Source organism: Panthera onca, chromosome B4 (genome assembly GCF_046562875.1).
Source record: "Panthera onca isolate mPanOnc1 chromosome B4, mPanOnc1 haplotype 2, whole genome shotgun sequence".
NCBI classification, from domain to species: Eukaryota; Metazoa; Chordata; class Mammalia; order Carnivora; family Felidae; genus Panthera; species Panthera onca.
The window spans coordinates 82,346,676-82,365,015 of record NC_138345.1 but is presented as its reverse complement, the minus strand read 5'-3'; the positions used below and the strand labels follow the sequence as shown (position 1 = coordinate 82,365,015).

The 18,340-nt window shown below is 54.7% G+C and overlaps 1 protein-coding gene across 2 annotated transcripts; it reads left to right on the top strand.

Annotated features, from left to right (window-relative positions):
* Nucleotides 1–817: 817 nt before the first annotated feature.
* On the top strand, nt 818–18,119 carry ANKRD52 (ankyrin repeat domain 52). Of its 2 annotated transcripts, none has more exons than XM_078449793.2 (28): nt 818–1,232; nt 1,556–1,639; nt 2,119–2,197; nt 2,402–2,472; nt 3,490–3,690; nt 4,497–4,584; nt 4,727–4,869; nt 5,171–5,383; nt 5,629–5,707; nt 6,022–6,136; nt 6,319–6,401; nt 6,508–6,625; nt 6,832–6,900; nt 7,075–7,215; nt 7,292–7,372; nt 8,585–8,696; nt 8,902–8,973; nt 9,252–9,453; nt 9,715–9,802; nt 9,879–9,996; nt 10,604–10,823; nt 11,039–11,126; nt 11,235–11,318; nt 11,427–11,572; nt 11,792–11,874; nt 12,073–12,155; nt 12,338–12,491; nt 12,867–13,036. In XM_078449793.2, the coding sequence occupies exons 1-28, from the start codon at nt 1,206–1,208 to the stop codon at nt 12,924–12,926; spliced, it is 3,102 nt and encodes a 1,033-aa protein (XP_078305919.1). In that variant the 5' UTR covers nt 818–1,205; the 3' UTR covers nt 12,927–13,036. The 2 variants fall into 2 exon arrangements, with proteins under 2 accessions (XP_078305919.1, XP_060513271.1); XM_060657288.3 differs by having other exon boundaries at nt 821–1,232; nt 12,338–12,429; nt 12,867–18,119.
* Nucleotides 18,120–18,340: the final 221 nt, after the last annotated feature.

The following is an 18,340-nucleotide window of genomic DNA, read 5'->3' as shown; positions in this document are numbered from 1 at the left end:
ATTAAAGGTGTATAGTAATAGGTAGTTTTCCCCCTCATTCCTTGTTCCCCAGTTTCTCTTTCCAGGAAAAAGCACTGGTATCAATGTCTTGTGTATCTTTCTGTTGGGAATCAAGACACCAAAGGCAATGAAGGGCATAGACTGTTAGAGAGCAAAGGAGGGTTTTTATATCTCTGTCTTGACAGGGGGCCAGCTTGCTACACTTCTTCCTAAATGTATTCCCTCTTAGAACATATTGAGTTGCTGAGCTCTGAACAAGACCCTGGATCACCTTTTCTAAATGGCACCAATTTTTCAACATCACTTTTCTTTCCTCTTTTCCTTTTCTGGGTTGGGAGGACCTCCATCCAGATCTTGCCTGATTGGCTGTTCTCTGGCCTCTCCAATACAGGAAGGGAAGCACCCCCACCCTTTTCTGGGGAGAAGCCGTAGAGGCTTTTAAAGTGTAGCCGGCCTACCACCTTAACCTGGCAATGGAGTAATTGGGAATTCGAAAAGTGCTTCTTCTGTTGGCTTTGGAGGCCTTCTTCAGCTGCCGGCTGTCCCAGCTTCTTTGTGGGGGATTTTCTGCAGCTGGAGAGTCCGTTTTGAGATTTCTCTCGGCAGTTTGAGCACTTTTGCTACTTCCTCTCTCCCCAACTCATGTCACTGCCAGTAGAGATACGAGTCTTTCTTCTCTCTGGGGCTATTGCCATATATAATACCCAGATCTCCACGCCCCTGTTTCCCCAAGTCTATGGGGGGGGGGGGGGGGGCGGTTCGGGGGCATGTAATCGCTGACGGGAGGAGTTAGCTCCGGCGGAGGCATTGTGGTGGGAGGCACCGCAGGGCCAAGGCTCGGGTTGCCGGTAGGGTCTTGTGAGAAAAAGTCCTGGGCCTCCAGACTGGAGCAGAGAGCACACCACGGCGGCTTGGGGAGCCAGAGAACCAAAGCGCGAAGTCGGGGGTGCCGGGGCCGTTCCCGGAGCCAGGGCGGGGCGGAGGGCGCCAGGCCGAGAGCCGTCTGCGCGGCAAGAGCCCCGCGGCCCGGCCCAGGACGGCCGCCAGGGAGCGCTGCGGGCTCCCGCTCGCCCGCCCCCCGGTAGGCGGGGCCGCGCTCTCCCCGCAGCCGCCGCCGCAGCCGCCGCCTGGGCCGCCCCGTGTCCCCGGTGGAGCCGCCGCCGCCGCCGCCGGGAGCTCGATGCGGACGGAGCCCGGGCCGGGCCATGGGGATCCTCAGCATCACGGACCAGGTCAGCCCTCCTGTCCTTGCCCGCTTCCTCCTTCCTGAGCCCGGCGCAGCCGCCACGCGAGCCCGGGGATGTGCGGCCTAGGCTGGGCCCGAGCCCGGGGCTCCCGCGGCTCCCGCCCCGCCCCACGCCGTGCTCCCCTCAACCAAGCCGGTGTCCTTGGGGGCCTGGCGACTGGCCAACACACCGCGGGAGTCCCCTGCAGCAGGACCCCCGAGCGGAGCCCCTACAGCGACGCCCCTCATCAAACCAGGTGTCCCCCCACCCCAGCCCCCCACTCCTAGTTCCGCTCCGGCCCGCTCTTTGAACGCTGGTTCTCCCTGCAGCCGCCCCTGGTCCAGGCCATCTTTAGCCGAGATGTGGAGGAAGTGCGTTCCCTCCTCTCGCAGAAGGAGAACATCAATGTACTGGTGAGTTGGGATCAGGGAGAATGATGAGCCAGTAATCTGGGCCCTGGTGTTCTGGACCCCTCCCAAACAGTGGGGCGGCTCCGTGGCTCCTTGGCTAGGATGAGGCCGCAGCACTTTCTACCCTGGGATGGGCGCCTGCTCTACATTTGGAGATGGAGAACAGGTCAGGCTTGAAGCATAGACCAGTGAAGCTAAAGATGCCCAGAAAAGGTGTTCTCTCCTGAACCATCAGTGTTTGCAGCGCCCCCACCCCTCCTGGAAGAAGGAGACTGCTCACAGCCCCCTGGCCCTGACCCCTTGACTCCTGACTCTCTGACTCTGACTCTGCCCTCCCTAGGTTCTTGTTTTAATTTAGAATTGGGATTTAGGAGGCTGTCGAACCTATGGGAAGAGGTGGGGAAAGGCCTGGAGCTCTAAGACCGGGGCTGGGGTCTGTGATAGTTCAGCGTCACAGCCACTGCTCTTTTTTGCCTTCCCAGGACCAAGAGAGGCGGACCCCATTGCATGCTGCTGCCTACGTAGGCGATGTCCCCATCCTCCAGTTGCTACTGATGTCAGGTGAAAGTGGGGAGCTGGAAGGTGTGGCACATAGGGAGGGGACCTGAGGAAAGAGCCTTTTTTTTTTTTTGTATCTAAGAATTGTTCTCTGGTGTTTGGTCTGGGAGAGGCTTCATCTCCATCCATATCCCCTGGCCTGATTACTGGCTTCCTTCCCCACTTGCTCTCAACCTCCCACCAAAAGAGAAAATTATATCCCTATAGGTGCTAATGTCAATGCTAAGGACACACTGTGGCTGACCCCTCTTCATCGTGCTGCTGCTTCCCGAAATGAGGTATCGGCATCCTATGTCCTTTCACCCTTCCAAAAGAGGATGAGTTGGTTAAAGGTGGAAGTTAAGGATTGGAGAGCCTCATCTCTCTGCCCTACAAGCTGATCTACCCCTAGGTCAGGATACTAGACCTTGGCCCCTCCCTCCTACCCCTAGAACTGGCTGGTAAGGGGGGGCTGAATGTTGCCAGCTGATGTGACGTCAGGGGAGAGCTTAACACTGGGCTGGCAGACTGCAGGGGGCCCTGCTGCCAGGCCTGAGTGACTCATCCTTCCCTGGGGGGCCACCTTGGAGTCTGATCCCCCTCTGGGCACTGAGATTTCTTACCTTGTGATGGAGGGATTGGGGGTAGTGATGTGTTGCCTTCCTGCCTCTCAAGCAGCATCAAAGTTGACAGCACAGGGGTCAAACTTGCCTCATCAATTGGGTCCATCAACCTTGAAGAGCAGGAGGGAAAGGAGACCTCCCTCTTGGTTTGATGGTCACTTCCCTGGCTCCATCCACCAGGGGGAGGGACTAAGGCCAACAGGAATAGGGTGTGTTGTGATTAGGAGGGACATTTTAGCCTGGGTTTTGGAGAGGAACCAGTATCTGTTCACTTACTGAGGTAACGGAAATGATTTTGGTGCCTATGGAAGGACTGAAGGAGGGTATTCGGGCATTAAGGCAGGAGTGTGTATTTTTCCTAGAAATAGTGAAGGATTGGCATCCTCTACTTATGTGGATTTGCTTGGTAGTAGCTATATGGTTGATCAGGGTCTGAGTTGGGGAGTGATACCAGGTGACTTGAGGAAAAGGAAGGGGCATTTTTTTCTCAGCAAGGTAGGGAAAATTTTAAGTTCTAGAAAGATCCAGAAGATGGGAAGTAGGTATTGAGAGGCTACATATGTTGGAAAAACGAGAAGACACTGTGCTGGGGGAATGGGGCCACATGTGCCAGGCTGACCTATTCTTCCCTCTACTATTGTTTTACCTCCTGCTCCCCCTGTATTCTCTTTCTTATCCCCTGCTCCTTAACAGAAGGTGCTGGGATTGCTGCTGGCACATTCAGCAGATGTGAATGCCCGGGACAAGCTGTGGCAGACACCATTGCATGTGGCTGCCGCCAACCGGGCCACGAAGTGTGCTGAGGCTCTGGCACCCCTGTTGAGCAGCCTCAATGTGGCTGACAGGAGCGGGCGCAGTGCCCTGCATCATGCAGTGCATAGTGGGCATCTAGAGGTGAGGACCGCTCTAATCCGTGCCTGGTCTAGTGCCTTCCCTTTGTCTTTGCTTCCCTTCCCACTCATCTTCCTCTGCTTCTGGGTCATCAGGTCTGAGGAAAAGCAGCCTGGATGACTATATAAACACTTGGGCTCAAGCACCAAACGAATGGTCGGGTTAGATTGAAATTCTTGACTTGGTCTTCAAGAGGGTGATAAACTCTGAAGTCACATGGAAAATGTTTGCATACATGCCTTTTTCTGAAGCGAGTGTCCATGTCTTTCAAAATGTTTTTGAAGATTATTCAAAAGAATTTAAGAACCACCAGCTCATGGGGTGCCCAAGTGGCTCAGTTGGTTAAGCGTTCAGCCCTTGATTTCAGCTCAGGTCATGATCTTCTTACGGCTTGTGACTATGGGCTCTGGCCACCTTGGGCTCTGCACTGACAGCATGGAGCCTGCTTGGGATTCTCTCTCTGTCCCTCCCCTGCTTGTGCATGTGCGCTCTCTCTCTTTTTCTCACTCTCAAACTAAATAAATACACATTAAAAAAAAAAGAAGAACCACCAAATCAAATGAAAACACTCCCTTGAGTTTCCCTCAGACTTCCAAATCTCTCTGGGATCTCTTTCTTAGTCTCTGCTTTCTCTGTTCCCTCTAGTTCTCCAGATTGTTCTGTTCAAGAACAAAGACATTTGGGTGCCTCAGCCTTTTCAGGAGCTGAGGCTTCTGCCCTTAGGTACATTGAAAGCATGAACCTGGCTTAGGTACCTGCCCTTAGGTACACTGAAAGCATGAACAGGTGTGTTTCATATCCTGATACAGACGGTGAACCTGCTCCTGAACAAGGGAGCCAGCCTGAATGTTTGTGATAAAAAGGAGCGGCAGCCTCTGCACTGGGCAGCTTTTCTAGGTGAGAAAGGGTTCATGGGAAGAGTAGGAATTTGACATTTAGGATTTCCCAAGGCAGGGATGGGGATTGCAGCCTTTGGAGAGAGACACCCAGGGTCTTAGTTCACCCTCCACCCCCTTGAGAGCTTCTTCTCTCTTCCTAGGGCATTTGGAGGTCCTGAAACTGCTGGTGGCACGGGGAGCGGACCTCAGCTGCAAGGACCGCAAGGGCTATGGGCTTCTCCACACAGCTGCTGCCAGTGGCCAAATTGAAGTGGTGAAGTACCTGCTCCGGATGGGGGCTGAGGTCAGGGTGCTGAGCACTGGGGCTGGGCACTAAGGGCATGGAGTTGGAGGTCAGAGTCTGTGTATGGAGACATGAGGGTGCTGGGATTGTTGGAGTGGTTTTGGGAGGTGGGCAGGATATAGTGAGATATGGTGAATAATGCTTACCGTAAGTAATAGTGCCCTCAGTCTATCGAGTCAGGAACCCAAGGTATCTCAGGCAGTTGTTGGGATTCTGGGATTTTCTAGGTTATCTATGCCAGCTTCCACTTTGTTTAAACTGATACCTCCCTATCCCTTTACTTGTACCCCTGAAAATCCAGATTGATGAGCCCAATGCTTTTGGAAACACAGCTTTGCACATCGCCTGCTACCTGGGCCAGGATGCTGTGGCTATTGAGCTGGTGAATGCAGGAGCCAATGTCAACCAGCCAAATGACAAGGGCTTCACGCCGCTGCATGTGGCTGCAGTCTCTACCAATGGCGCTCTCTGCTTGGAGCTGTTGGTCAATAACGGGGCTGATGTCAACTACCAGGTGCCTGAAGGGATGAGGCTGCAACCTAGCTCTGGAGGTCCTGACCATATCTTCCCCTCTGCATAAGTCTGGGGAATTGTCCACTTGCCTCCTGGGTTGATCAGACCTTGTCAGGGACCCAGGAGAGTGTGGGCTGAGCAGATGTCCATATGACCACTCCGTCCTCAGAGATGTGTCCTTTCAAAGGGGGGAATAGGGTATTCCCTGTGCTTTGCACTGAAAAAAAAATTGCCATGTTTTCACAGAGCAAGGAAGGGAAAAGTCCTCTGCACATGGCTGCCATCCATGGTCGTTTCACCCGCTCCCAGATCCTCATCCAGAATGGTATGGACTTGGGAGACTTTGTGCTCCCTTCTTCTCCCTCCCCCGGAGAACTCATCCCTAGAAACCCTTTTCTTTCCTTAGTCTACCTCCCATATCTTCCAGTCAGGATCGGCACCGAGAGCTCTGAGCAAGGCACCTGTAGAAATGGCCCAGGTCTGCATGCCCCATCCCCTGAGGCTTACAGACAAGATAACACATGTGGAATGCTTAGCTTGGGATGTGGCACATAACGAGCACTTGTGTGGTAGCTGACTGGTATGAGTGGTCTGGAGCCTCAGGTCTGCCTGAGTTTGTGTGTGTGCATCCCCTCACAGGCAGCGAGATTGATTGTGCTGACAAATTTGGGAACACGCCACTGCACGTGGCTGCTCGCTACGGACACGAGCTACTCATCAGCACCCTCATGACCAATGGCGCGGATACCGCCCGGTGAGTCAGGGCCCCTTAGATCTGTAGTGTCTGCTCACATCAAACGTGGAGGCACAAAGAAGCTTGCCAAAGGGAAGCTTGTGGAACCTCACTGTCTCCTAGGCTGGTGGGGGGCCACAGAAAAGAAGTCTGTAACTGGTCCCTCCTTGACTTAAGGACTGAGTCCCTCAACTTCTCTCCAGGCGCGGCATTCACGACATGTTCCCTCTGCATTTAGCTGTTCTCTTTGGATTCTCTGACTGTTGTCGTAAGCTTCTTTCCTCAGGTATGTGCTGACTGGTTGGGGGGTTGGGTACGGGTGGGTGAGTAGAGGCCTTTTCCCACTCTGTTCAGTGCGCTCAAATGGGATCTGTGCTGTTCTGGCCCTGCAGGTCAGCTGTACAGCATTGTATCTTCACTCAGCAACGAGCATGTGCTTTCAGCTGGGTTTGACATCAATACGCCTGACAACCTTGGCCGCACCTGTCTTCATGCTGCTGCTTCTGGAGGGTACGTTCTCTCACTTCCAGGTGCTGAGAAGAGATCTGGGCAAGGGTCTGGACCCTTCTCTGCTGCCCAGGTCTCTCTGCCTGTCACAGTGAGAGCAATCACAGCAGAAAGGGCTGTCCAGTGCCATCCTTCCTTAGCCCCTCCCTGTGCCTGTGGCTCCTCTTTGAGGCTCTCGTTCTCTTAACCCTCATCCTCCTTCCTTTTAGGAATGTTGAATGTCTTAATTTGCTGTTGAGCAGTGGAGCTGACTTGAGGAGGAGAGACAAATTTGGAAGGTGTGTCAATATGCAGCAGTAGGCACGGGGAGTGTCCTAAAAGAGATAAATGGTGGAGGGAGTGGTAGCAACTTGGAGACTAAGTGAGGAGAGTATTGCAGAGCAGCTTTAGGCTGCTCGTGTGGTTGCATTTGGGTCTGCCCTTGATTCTTTTATTCATTCTTTTTTCCTCAGGACCCCACTGCACTATGCAGCCGCCAATGGCAGCTACCAGTGTGCAGTCACACTGGTGACTGCTGGGGCGGGTGTCAACGAGGCTGACTGTAAAGGCTGTTCTCCCCTCCACTACGCTGCCGCCTCTGACACCTACAGGAGGTGAGACTCTCACTTTGGCCTTCTCAGCCCTGTTCACCTCCGTGAGCCTCCCCTGACTTCACTCTCTGTCCTCCAGAGCGGAACCCCACTCATCGTCCAGCCACGATGCTGAAGAGGACGAGCCACTGAAGGAGTCCCGCAGGAAGGAGGCCTTCTTGTGAGTAGCCGAGAAGACCCCTGGGATGTACTTTCCCAGCAGTGCCAGCTCTGGTCCCGTGATTCTCCCATCCACTCCCCGTCCTGCCACCTCATTTCTGCTGCTTGCTGTTGGCCAGCCAGCAGTGTGTTGGGAGCGATCTGAGCTTAATCCTGGACTAAGCATTGTGGGTGAAAACAAAAGTATGAGACACAGTTCCTTCCCTCAGGGAACGGATGGTCTTCTTGAGACAATCAGAAAAACTTAATGCACAAAGCCTTTTATTTATTCCACAAGATTTAAGTGAGGATTTACTTATTAGGTACCAAGTACTGTGCTAGATGCTAAGGATAAAAGACAAATTACCCCAAATTTCTGCCTTTGAAAGCTAATGATCTGTTGGGAAAGATAAATGAAAGGGCATTTACGCTTTTTAATGTAGAATGTTAATGATAGAGAAAATGATGCAGAGGAAATGGGGACTGTGTCCTATGTTCACAGTTTGTCTATAAATCTAAAAGTGTTGTGAAATAAAACATTTTTTTTTTAAAAAGGATATTTACAATCCAAGAAAATCCAAGCTTTGACAACTTAACCTCTCTGTGCCTCTGTTTCCTTAACCATCATAAGGAATAAGAGTAGTAGCTGCCTTGTGGGGTCATTATGAGGATTAAATGATTTCATACACATGAAGTGCTTAGAATAGTGCTTGACACATAGTAAGTGCTAAATACTAGATTATTATTACTGCTAGTCGTACTACGTTATGAGAAGGGTACCAAGGGAGTACAGAGGAAGAGGCACCTCACTGGGAAGGTTAGGGAAGGCCTCACAGAGGAGAGGATGCTGGGACTGAGTTTGAATGAGTAGGACTTCTTCTTCAGATGGGCTGGAAGGAGAAGGCATTCAAGGCAAGGGGTCAGCATGTCTGGAGGTAGGGGGAAGTGTCGATTGGCAGGTTGATAACATAATTATGCTCTAGGTTCTCTAGGAGAGCGTTCCAAGGATAAAGAAAGGCATTGGAGCCAGAGTAGTTCAGAGCTGATGTGAAGGAAGTGGTGGGTCTCAAGTGGAAGGGTCGAACGGGCAGGAGTTAGCCTTCCTAGAGCAGCGGATGGGTGTTGGCCAGCTAGGCCTGGAGGAGCTCCCTTGCACCTCTCCTCTGCTTTGCCCGCACCTGGGCCCTCACCAGCTGGGCCTGTCCCTGCCTCACAGTCTACCCCTGCCCCCCAGCTGTCTGGAGTTCTTACTGGATAACGGTGCAGACCCCTCCCTGCGGGACAGGCAGGGCTACACAGCTGTGCACTATGCAGCCGCCTACGGCAACAGACAGAACCTCGAACTGGTACGTGTGGGATCTGGCCTGGAGGAGAGGAAGCAGGGGCAGGGCTCATAGTCACCTTTGTGTCTGTGAATTCTGAAACCGAGGGGTGGTTGACTCAGATATGGTCTCTAGGTCCAGGGGTGTAGGGCATTACTGTGGGTAGGGGACAGGGGATAACATTTTGGGAGTTTGAGAACCTCAGCGCCTACTCTTCTGTCCGTTGCAGCTCTTAGAAATGTCCTTTAACTGCCTGGAGGATGTGGAGAGCACCATTCCAGTTAGCCCTTTGCACTTAGCTGTGAGTCCCAGGTCTTTTCCTCTTGCCTTCCTTGTCCCTGCCTGCCCTTTGGTCCACACACAGGTGCAAGCCTTTGTGAATCTGTCCTGGCTTCTGCTTTCTTGGGGGGACGTGGCAGGCAGGCAGTGCCCAGGGTTGGGTGTAGTGTAGATGAAGAGTCTGAGGGACCCAGGGAGCTCATGGGGAGGACTGCTGCCTGGAGTTTCTCCCAGGGGGCCCAAGAGCAGAGTGAGGGCAGTGTCCCAAGCTGTTTCCATTGGTTGCCTGCTCCCCTCCAGGCCTACAACGGTCACTGTGAAGCCCTGAAGACACTGGCTGAGACGCTGGTGAATCTGGATGTAAGGGACCACAAGGGCCGGACCGCGCTCTTCCTGGCCACTGAGCGAGGCTCTACTGAGTGTGTGGAGGTGCTTACGGCCCATGGCGCCTCTGCTCTCATCAAGGAGCGCAAACGCAAGTGGACACCCCTGCACGCTGCTGGTTAGTACCCCCTTTAGGCTGCTGGTACCTCCCCTTGCCACACCAGGCCTTGGAGACTGGTCCCAGATCCCTCCCGAATGGGATTGGGGTTGGGAGTGAAGCAGGGTGAGGAGAACTTCAAGTCCTGATTCGTGGCTTCCTATCCCCCAAGACTTCAGCCTGCCCCAGGTCCTTCCATGATCTCCACCCTGGAGTCCTTAATGCTTGACCTGGCTGCCTCCTTCCCCTTGACCATGCCCTGACACAGGCCTTTTCTCTTAGCTGCCTCTGGCCACACTGACTCCCTGCACTTGCTGATCGACAGTGGGGAACGCGCCGACATCACTGATGTCATGGATGCCTATGGACAGTGAGTGTGGGCCAGGGGTAGGATGCGGGTTTTCCTGTCCCTGCTGGCCCTCATCTGTCTCCCGCCCCCTCTGTAGAACCCCACTGATGCTGGCCATCATGAATGGCCACGTGGATTGTGTCCATCTGCTGCTAGAGAAAGGATCCACAGCTGATGCTGCTGACCTCCGGGGCCGCACCGCCCTCCACCGTGGGGTGAGTGACCTCCTGGGTGGGGCTGCTCACAGACAGGCCTGGACATGGGAGCACAGGACCCATCAGAAGTAGGACAGCAAATTGCCTAGCAGGTGGGCCAGGATTTTGTGCCCAGGGTCTTATTGGGTCTTACTACGTTTGCTCCAGGATGAGTACCTGACATGTGTAGCTGATCTTTCTGATTCCCTTGCTTTGTAATCTCATACAGCCACATGCTCACTACTCACACTCTGCTCCAGGATACCCAGACTCTGGTCCTGACCCACTGGATAATGATGCCACTGTCCCAGTCCTTCTCCGTGATCACCTGTCCCAAAGCCGTCTCCTCTTCATTCCAGGGGACTCTTTGATCCCTTAGTCAATTGCAATTACCTTGCAATTTGTCCCCCCACTACTCCAGAGTGCCCGAATTCACTCTTGCCATTCTGGTTGTCTGTTGGCATAGAGAGAATGGAGAAAGGAAGGAGTCCTAACATTTAGAGTGGTTGCTGTGAAAATAACGATTGGAGCCCTGGAAGTGGTTCTTATGCCTGGGCCAACTCCAGTGACTGGCTGTTTGAAAGGGAGTGGCCCTTCACCCTCCCTCACACCATCATGTCATCCACAGGCAGTGACTGGCTGTGAGGACTGCCTGGCTGCCCTGCTGGACCACGACGCATTTGTGCTGTGCCGAGACTTCAAGGGCCGCACCCCCATCCATCTGGCCTCAGCCTGCGGCCACACTGCAGTGCTGCGGACGCTGTTGCAGGCCGCCCTTTCCACAGACCCCCTGGATGCTGGCGTGGACTACAGTGGATACTCGCCCATGCACTGGGCCTCCTACACTGGTGCGGGCCTGGGGCCCTGGCAGCATAAGAACGGGGGTGCGATATGGGGGAGGACAGACCAGAACAGAGACCACAGACCCATGGATTGAGGGAGGGACGTGGGTTAATCTTGATCTGGAAGTGGAATGGAGTGTCCAGAGATGGCACAGGACAGATGTTGGGAACCTTGTTGTCATCTCTCTCCACCCCCACGGCTCTCCCTTTCTCCTGCTCAGGACATGAAGATTGTCTGGAGTTGTTACTTGAACACAGCCCGTTTTCATACCTGGAGGGAAACCCCTTCACTCCTTTGCACTGTGCAGTGTAAGTCCCTTCCTGTGCTTCAGCCCCACTTGAGGTTCTGTGACCTGGGCTTAGGACAGGCATTCCATTTTTCTTGTCCTTCCTGTTGACCTTTCCTTTCCCCCCCAGAATTAATAACCAGGACAGCACCACAGAGATGCTGCTGGGAGCTCTGGGTGCCAAGATTGTGAACAGCCGAGATGCCAAAGGACGGTGAGTGGTACAAGGCTTAGGGAGAAGCCCCGGTCACCTCTGGCCTCCTTTTTCTGCTCAGGCGAATGAGCCCTCTGTTCTCATTCTGCCCTGACCCCCACACTGCAGGACCCCTCTTCACGCCGCTGCCTTCGCGGACAATGTATCTGGGCTCCGGATGCTACTGCAGCATCAAGCCGAGGTGAACGCCACTGACCACACTGGCCGCACTGCGCTCATGACGGCGGCCGAGAACGGCCAGACCGCTGCTGTGGGTGTGTAGGGGCCACGTGTGGAAGGGAGGAGCTCCCCCTTGGGTTTCTGCAAGATGGGGCAGCCCTGCCTGTGGGGCTCAGGAAACAGGAGTCATGTATTTGGTTATTTCCCTCCTCTGCAGATGGGATGCAAAGTATATGCAGATGGGAGGGCCGGGAGCCATGAGGGCTGCTGCTCTGGAGGGAAGGCATCACTCCTTTGCCCCCTTTCTCTTGCAGAATTTCTGCTGTATCGAGGGAAGGCAGACCTTACTGTGCTGGATGAGAACAAGAACACTGCCCTCCACTTGGCTTGTAGCAAGGTGTGGCCTGGATTGGTGGTGGTGAGGGCCACGTAAGGGGGTGGGCTTGATGAGGGGGGTGGGTCTGCCCAGTTGGAGAGAGGACTGGAGTGGCAATCAGGATTGTCCAGCCTGTATAGCTTTTTGTCCCCTGAACCCTTCCCAGCTCCTGCTCTATAGCCTGTCTGCCTCCACTCCATCTCTGTTCTTCTTCCTCAGGGCCATGAGAAATGTGCCCTCATGATCCTGGCAGAAACCCAAGACCTTGGCCTTATCAATGCTACCAACAGTGCGCTGCAAATGTGAGTTCCCGGGGAAGGGGGAGCCTGGCTAGGGGAGGCAGATGGGTAAGAAAGAGCCACATGCGTTCTGGGGGCTCTCTAGAGCTCACAGTATCTGTTCAGCAGTCTTGCTACTCTGGCTGGATGTGAAAAGGCAGCTTGGATCTCACTGATTTCTTGTTCTTTTTTTCCTTTCTTCCAAGGCCACTCCACATTGCTGCCCGGAATGGTCTAGCTTCTGTGGTGCAGGCCCTGCTAAGTCGTGGGGCCACAGTGCTGGCTGTGGATGAAGAAGGTGGGTGGGGTCCAGAGCCCCCCGCCTCTCCTGGGTTTGGGGTCAGGGACATTCTTCAGGAGGTGACTTCTTAACTTTGCTATAAACTGGGTTTTTTTCCCAGGGGAACTCTTCAGAGCAGGGACCCAATACCAATACGCTAGCATTTCTGAGGGGAATCTGACGGAACTAGGGGGAGCCAGCAGGGTCCTCAGGAAGACCTTCCACACACCTCAGCCTCCCAGACTTCTGTCCCCCGCACTCCACCCTTTACCCCACACTTTGACAGTCTGCCTGTCGGTGCCCCTGGGCCCTCATAGCCCTTGAATTCTGATTGTGCTGGGCTCTTGCCCACCTTGGCTACCCTCCACAGATGAGAGCTCAGGGCCTGGCAGAGGGTGGATGGGACCCCGGGGGTACAGGACCCTGTGCCTCAATTTTCCCCCTCCACCCTACAGGTCACACCCCAGCGCTGGCCTGCGCCCCCAACAAAGATGTGGCAGACTGCCTGGCCTTGATCCTCTCCACCATGAAGCCTTTCCCACCCAAGGACGCCGTCAGTCCTTTCAGCTTCAGCCTGCTCAAGAACTGCGGCATCGCAGCAGCCAAGACGGTGGGTGGCTGCGGCGCCCTGCCCCATGGGGCCTCCTGCCCCTACAGTCAGGAGCGGCACGGCGCCATTGGGTTAGACGGCTGCTATTCGGAGTAGCCCCCCATCAGTGTCCCTCCCCCTGCCGGTGGCTTGATATCTTATTCTATTTATTTAGAAAAAGTCTATACATTTAGGGCACTTTAAAGGAGAACACGACTGGGTGGGGGGGGACAGAGGGGGGAAAAATGCACTGGGGAGCAGCTGCTCACCCCTTTGCCACACCATCCTGGCCTGGCAAGGGTCTGGGACCAACAGGGAGCACCCCAGGCCCTTGGCACCCCCAGGGCAACCCCTTCTGCCAAGTGTCCCCAAGTGATTGCTAAATGCCTGGCTACCCTCTCTTTTACCCCATCTCTCAGTTCCCCCTTTCTGCTGCCAACTCCCCCCACCCTTTCCTCTGTTTCTCCTCTTTGTGTCCCCCCGCCCCTGCCCCTACTGCCAGGCAGATCCCTCCTCTTCTTCCATACCCATCACTGCCTCCCTGCTCGGCTGGCCCCTCCATCCCCGCAGCAGTGAGAAGCCTTAATTTCTGGTACTGTGTGAGCACTCTGGGGGTGTCCCCCTCCCCCTTCAGGGGCAGCTAGTGGATGAGGGGGGAGGGTATTTAGCACTGGGGCCTGGAGCTTTTCCCCCACTTCTGTACCCCATCACCCCTAAAAGTTCAAATGCAAAACACTTGAAGCAGCAACTACTGTACCTGGGCCCCAATCCTGCACTCTCCCCTGGCTCCTCATATGCAAATCAAGGGCTGGTTCTGCCCCCACAGCCTGCTTCTCCCTGATTCCCTTCCACTCCTGGCCTGGTCCCCTAACCACGCACTTTAACCTTGCTTCTTTCTTTTAACTTCTTTTGGGAGGGCAGAGCCTGTGGCCATTCCCTCCCTGGCTCCCCTCTCCCTTAACTTTGAGGCTTGTCATGAATTTTTAAGTAAGCATTTTATCCTTTAGGGGAAGAAACAAATTAATTTCCTGCCCATTTCAAAACCACAGCCCTAGAATGTCCTGTGTGTTTTAGGCATGTGTTTGCATGTGTGGGGAGGGAAGGACAATATTCTTCCTCCTGTGCCCCCCAAACCCATAGTTCCTCTGTACCCCCACCTTCCGTTATGTCCAAGAGTACCCACCGCCCCCAGTCACTCCTGATCTGAAGCCAAAGATGGTGGGAGGGGCAGGGCAGACTAGGGACCGTGGCTACTCGGGACCCAGGCTTCCCCTCTGGTGTGAGGATGAAGCTCTGATCTAGGGAGTGACGAATACACACTGAGGCTTGGTCCCTGCCCTCCCAGCAGCAGGGAGACATGGGATTGAGCTAGGGGCTGCACTGAGAAGATTCCTAAAAGTCGCACCCCAAAAGCCAAACTGGGCCAGAGTGAGGAGGGGGCAGTTTTCTCTCTAAATGTAGCATTGAATTTGGCCCTGGTCCCTTCAAACGCCCTGTCCATCCATCTCCCAGCTAAGCCTCCTGGACAGTTGGACCCGCTCCCATAGCCCAGTGTTCCCTTCCTCACACTCAATACCTCAGCCAGGGGCCAAGACACAGAACTTGAATAGAGGTCATGCCCCCTCCACCCCCACAGTGCATCCTTGCCCAGTTTGGCTGCCATCAGTATTGTCCCCTGAGAACTGGACAGGCTTTGTTTACACAGTACAGGGTCTCCTCCGGGGGATTCCTCAGTCTCCTCCCCTCCTACGCCCCCTCATGCTTGCTTTGTTCACAACCTCACCCACTTTTCAGTTGTTTTTCCTGCAAGTCTTGCCACCCTTGCCAAGGGTGGGCTGAGGGGGGAGGGGGTATCCCAGGGACCCCTGCCTCGCTAACAGATACCCTTAACCATACCTCATGCTGGTTCCCTGAAGCCTGGGGTGTTTGTCCAAGTCCTTTTTGTTTTTTTTGTTTGTTTGTTTTTTGGCTTTTTTTTGTCATGGTCTCTTTTTATCCCCTCTGTGTCTTGCTTCCCCTAACCCTCAGTTCCTAAACCATTTCAAAGCTTCCAAATGACCATTATTGGTAAGAAGGATTGTGCAGCTTTTAGTTTTTATTTTTGTTTTCAAAGCCAAAGGGCCTTGCGATGCCCCTCTTGCCCACCTCCCTTCATACCCTGCCCTCCCCTATACGACAATCAATGTGACCTCTCTTAAGGGCTGCAGCCCCCCCCCCCCCCCCGCCCCCGCTGGTTCTGCAAAGCTTGCCCCTAACTTTAACTGTCTCTCCTGAAATCTTCCCATTCCACCCCCTCCCTCTCATTTTGGTGCTGGGAATTAGGTGACGGGGTGGGGGGGGGGGGCAGGGGGAGCAGAGAGATGGATTCTCCAGAGAAGACTCTTGGGGTATCAGTCGTGTTCTCCTTTATCAATGTTTGGCGATGACAGGAAGATTCTGAGTATTTGTCAGGAGCCCCATTGTTTTGCTAGATGAGATTTCTGGTGGCTGCCTGTCCCCCTGCTGCCCCTTTAGCACACGGTCAGCAGTGCTGGGGCAGGTTGTGGGGAGTCCTCTGCCTTCCTCATGTGGCTGTGAGGAGGTGTGGAGGATGAGCAGCCTCCTCTCCTTATGCCAAAGGAAATCCCACACCCCACCCTGGGCTCCCCAGCCCCTAGTGTTTTTTGAAGCGTTTTAACCATTCTCATGGCGACTGCATATTTATTTTAATGTTAAGATTTTTTTTTTAAAACCTCTTTGACTTAAACGGGTGTGGAGAAGTAAAACAGGCAGAATGCCCCCCAATCTTAAGGGGGTAGGGTGGGGAGGAAACACCTCCTTCCCTTTGCCCTCCCTCTCCCCTCCCCCTCTCCCCACCGCAGCTCTAAAGCACTTGCTTCAAGTAATAAGCACTTTTGAGAAAAGGCCTATTTTAAGTGAGGACCCTGGGAGCAGCCCCAGGTCCCAGCAAAGGAGACAGAGCGAGGGCTACATAGGAGACAGGGAAACAGGTGTGTGAATCAGAGGGCGAGATAAGAGCCAGTTTTTAGTTTCTGATTTTGGGGAGATGTTTCTGATTGGGCGGTGGCTTTGGTAGGGTTGTGTACTATCCTTCAGAAAAACAAATGGCACAAACTGCGGGTCCTAGGATGGGCCAACAAACCCGGGTCACTGCCACTGTCCAGCTGAGACTGATGGGCCACCTCCCCCACTGTGGCCCCCTGAGCCATAGGACTGCTGAAAACCACTGAATGTACAGCCCAGGTTGGGGTGGGGAGCAGCCCCTGGGGGAGGGGGCTTCTCCTTCTGTTTGGTGCTGTGGGGGGTGGGAGAGATGAGACTGAGGGACTGCCACCCCACTTAGACATGTGTTCCTTGGGGTGGAGGGGCTGAGGAGGGTCTACCTCCCTCTCCAACCCCGGCACGGCCCCTCTTCCTTCCTCATCCCTATCCGTTTTGACTGTAAGTCCAGCTCACCTTTGCCTTCAATATGTAACCAAAGGAAAACTCAATACTGTTTCCACCGCTGTCTGCCCACCCGAGCACCTTCTTACTCCCTGGACCTTTGAAGGGGAGAAGGGGCTGGGGGTGGGGTGGGGGGCGTGGGGCCAGAGTGAACGGTTCTACAGCTGTATCCCCCAAACCTCTCGGGTCTTGGAAGGGACCCTGAGAGGTGAGGCTGGGGCCTGGCTGGAGGGGCTGGGAACAGGCACACTCTGTATCTTGTGCACATGAGTGTTTCTTCGTCTGAATGACTCCAGTGACTACGCTCCAGCAGGGAGGCCCCTTCCTCCTTCCCTCTCCACCGTTTCTCCCCCTCTCCCCACACCCCGTGTTCATCCCCACCTCCCCTTCCCACCGCAAAGGAAAATAGCCTTACAGACCCTAGCCCAGAAGCCCTCCTCCTGGGGCAAACCAGTATGGGGCCCCATCCCGCCTAGTTTGAACCCTACCTTTTAAGAAGGAGGGATAAGGAGCAAAGCAGCCCCTTCCCCTCTAATTGTGGTGGCTCCAGCCCTCCGTGGCCTTGACCCAGGTTGGCCAAGGGCGGAGGCAAGGAATCTTTGAGGACCAAGCCCAGTGATCTGGGAAGAGGGAGGTGGAGAGGGAAGGGCCTGACTTGGGGACTCCCTCCTCCCGACCCAACCCTAGAGAAGCGACCAAATCCCAGAGATGGGAGGAAGCTGGGGTGGGGAGGGTCTGCTCTATGAATTACTTGAAGGTACTGACTCCGAGGCTGCTGTTGCCCACTTAGGTGTGAGGGGGACACTGTCACTGCATTTGGGAGGGCAGAGGGTGGCGGGTGACGAGAGCATCTGCCCTTGGCCCTCACTTACTCCTGCTAGGCCCTTTCCCTGGGGAGCCTGGCTTTGCCCCCAGGGAAAAAGGGGAGAGCCTTCCCCTCCCATCTCCATCCCTCACTCTGGGCACCCTCTCCAATTGCACTAAAGTAGCTGTTGTGCCAGTCTTACCCCCACACCAGGGTGGGGTCTCTGCTTCCAGTCCTTTCTCCCCCGACTGCCTCCACTCCTGTCCCGGACAATCTCCTTGTTCCCCTGTATTCCTGGATAGCTCAGCTTTGTATGTGTGTGTTTTGGGGGTGGGGGTGGGTTCTGGCTGGAGTGGGTTCGCTAGGGGTTTGGGAAGGGCTAGGGGAAAGATGGAGGACAAAGTCTCCTACCCCCTTCTTCAACTCCAAGCCACAGAAGCCTGGGAGGGAGGGTGCCTACTCTCGCTGCCGTGTGTCTTGCAGATGTGCCAAAATGGGGGTGGGGGGGAGGGGAGGGGAGGGTGCCTGGCAGAGCGGCCCCCAGGGTGGCTCTCTCAAAGCAATACAGTTCCTCCTGCCTGGGGGACGGCAAGACAGGGGAGAGGGTTGGGTTGGGGACCTGGGGGTTCCCTGTGTACAGCTGTGTATATTCAGGGGTGTTCTCTGTCTGGTACCCGCTGTGGGCGTCTATGTGTGTGTGAACCTCCCCTTCCCTGTGCCCTGCATGACCTGTGATGCTGCAGACACCACCATCCTGTGTGCAGGGGTGTGTTGGGGGCACCGAGGGGCATGTTTCATGTCCTGTTGCACCCTCCACCCTGTGACCCATGTACTCGGTTGTAGGAAGTAAAGAGAACTGAGCACAATTCACTGGATTCTAGTTGAATCTTTCTCTAAGCAATTTTCCCGTTCTTGCCCTTTTCCCTGCCCCGGATCCACCTGTGGTGCTAGCGTTGGGGTCAGGGGTGTTTAATGCTGGTGGGCAGCAATAAAGGGCAGATCCGCCCAGATGCCTGTATCCCCAGGGTGCTGAGGGCAGCAGGAAAATGTGGGGACCTGGCGGTGCATTTGCCCCACCCTACCCCTCCTCC

What these genes read in the sequence shown, in the direction of transcription:
- ANKRD52 (XM_060657288.3), top strand. Translation starts at nt 1,206, where the DNA reads ATGGGGATCCTCAGCATCACGGACCAG. An exon ending in CTGCTGCTTCCCGAAATGAG is followed by an intron (nt 2,473 to 3,489) that starts GTATCGGCATCC and finishes GCTCCTTAACAG; the next exon opens with AAGGTGCTGGGATTGCTGCT. An exon ending in GCACTGGGCAGCTTTTCTAG is followed by an intron (nt 4,585 to 4,726) that starts GTGAGAAAGGGT and finishes CTCTCTTCCTAG; the next exon opens with GGCATTTGGAGGTCCTGAAA.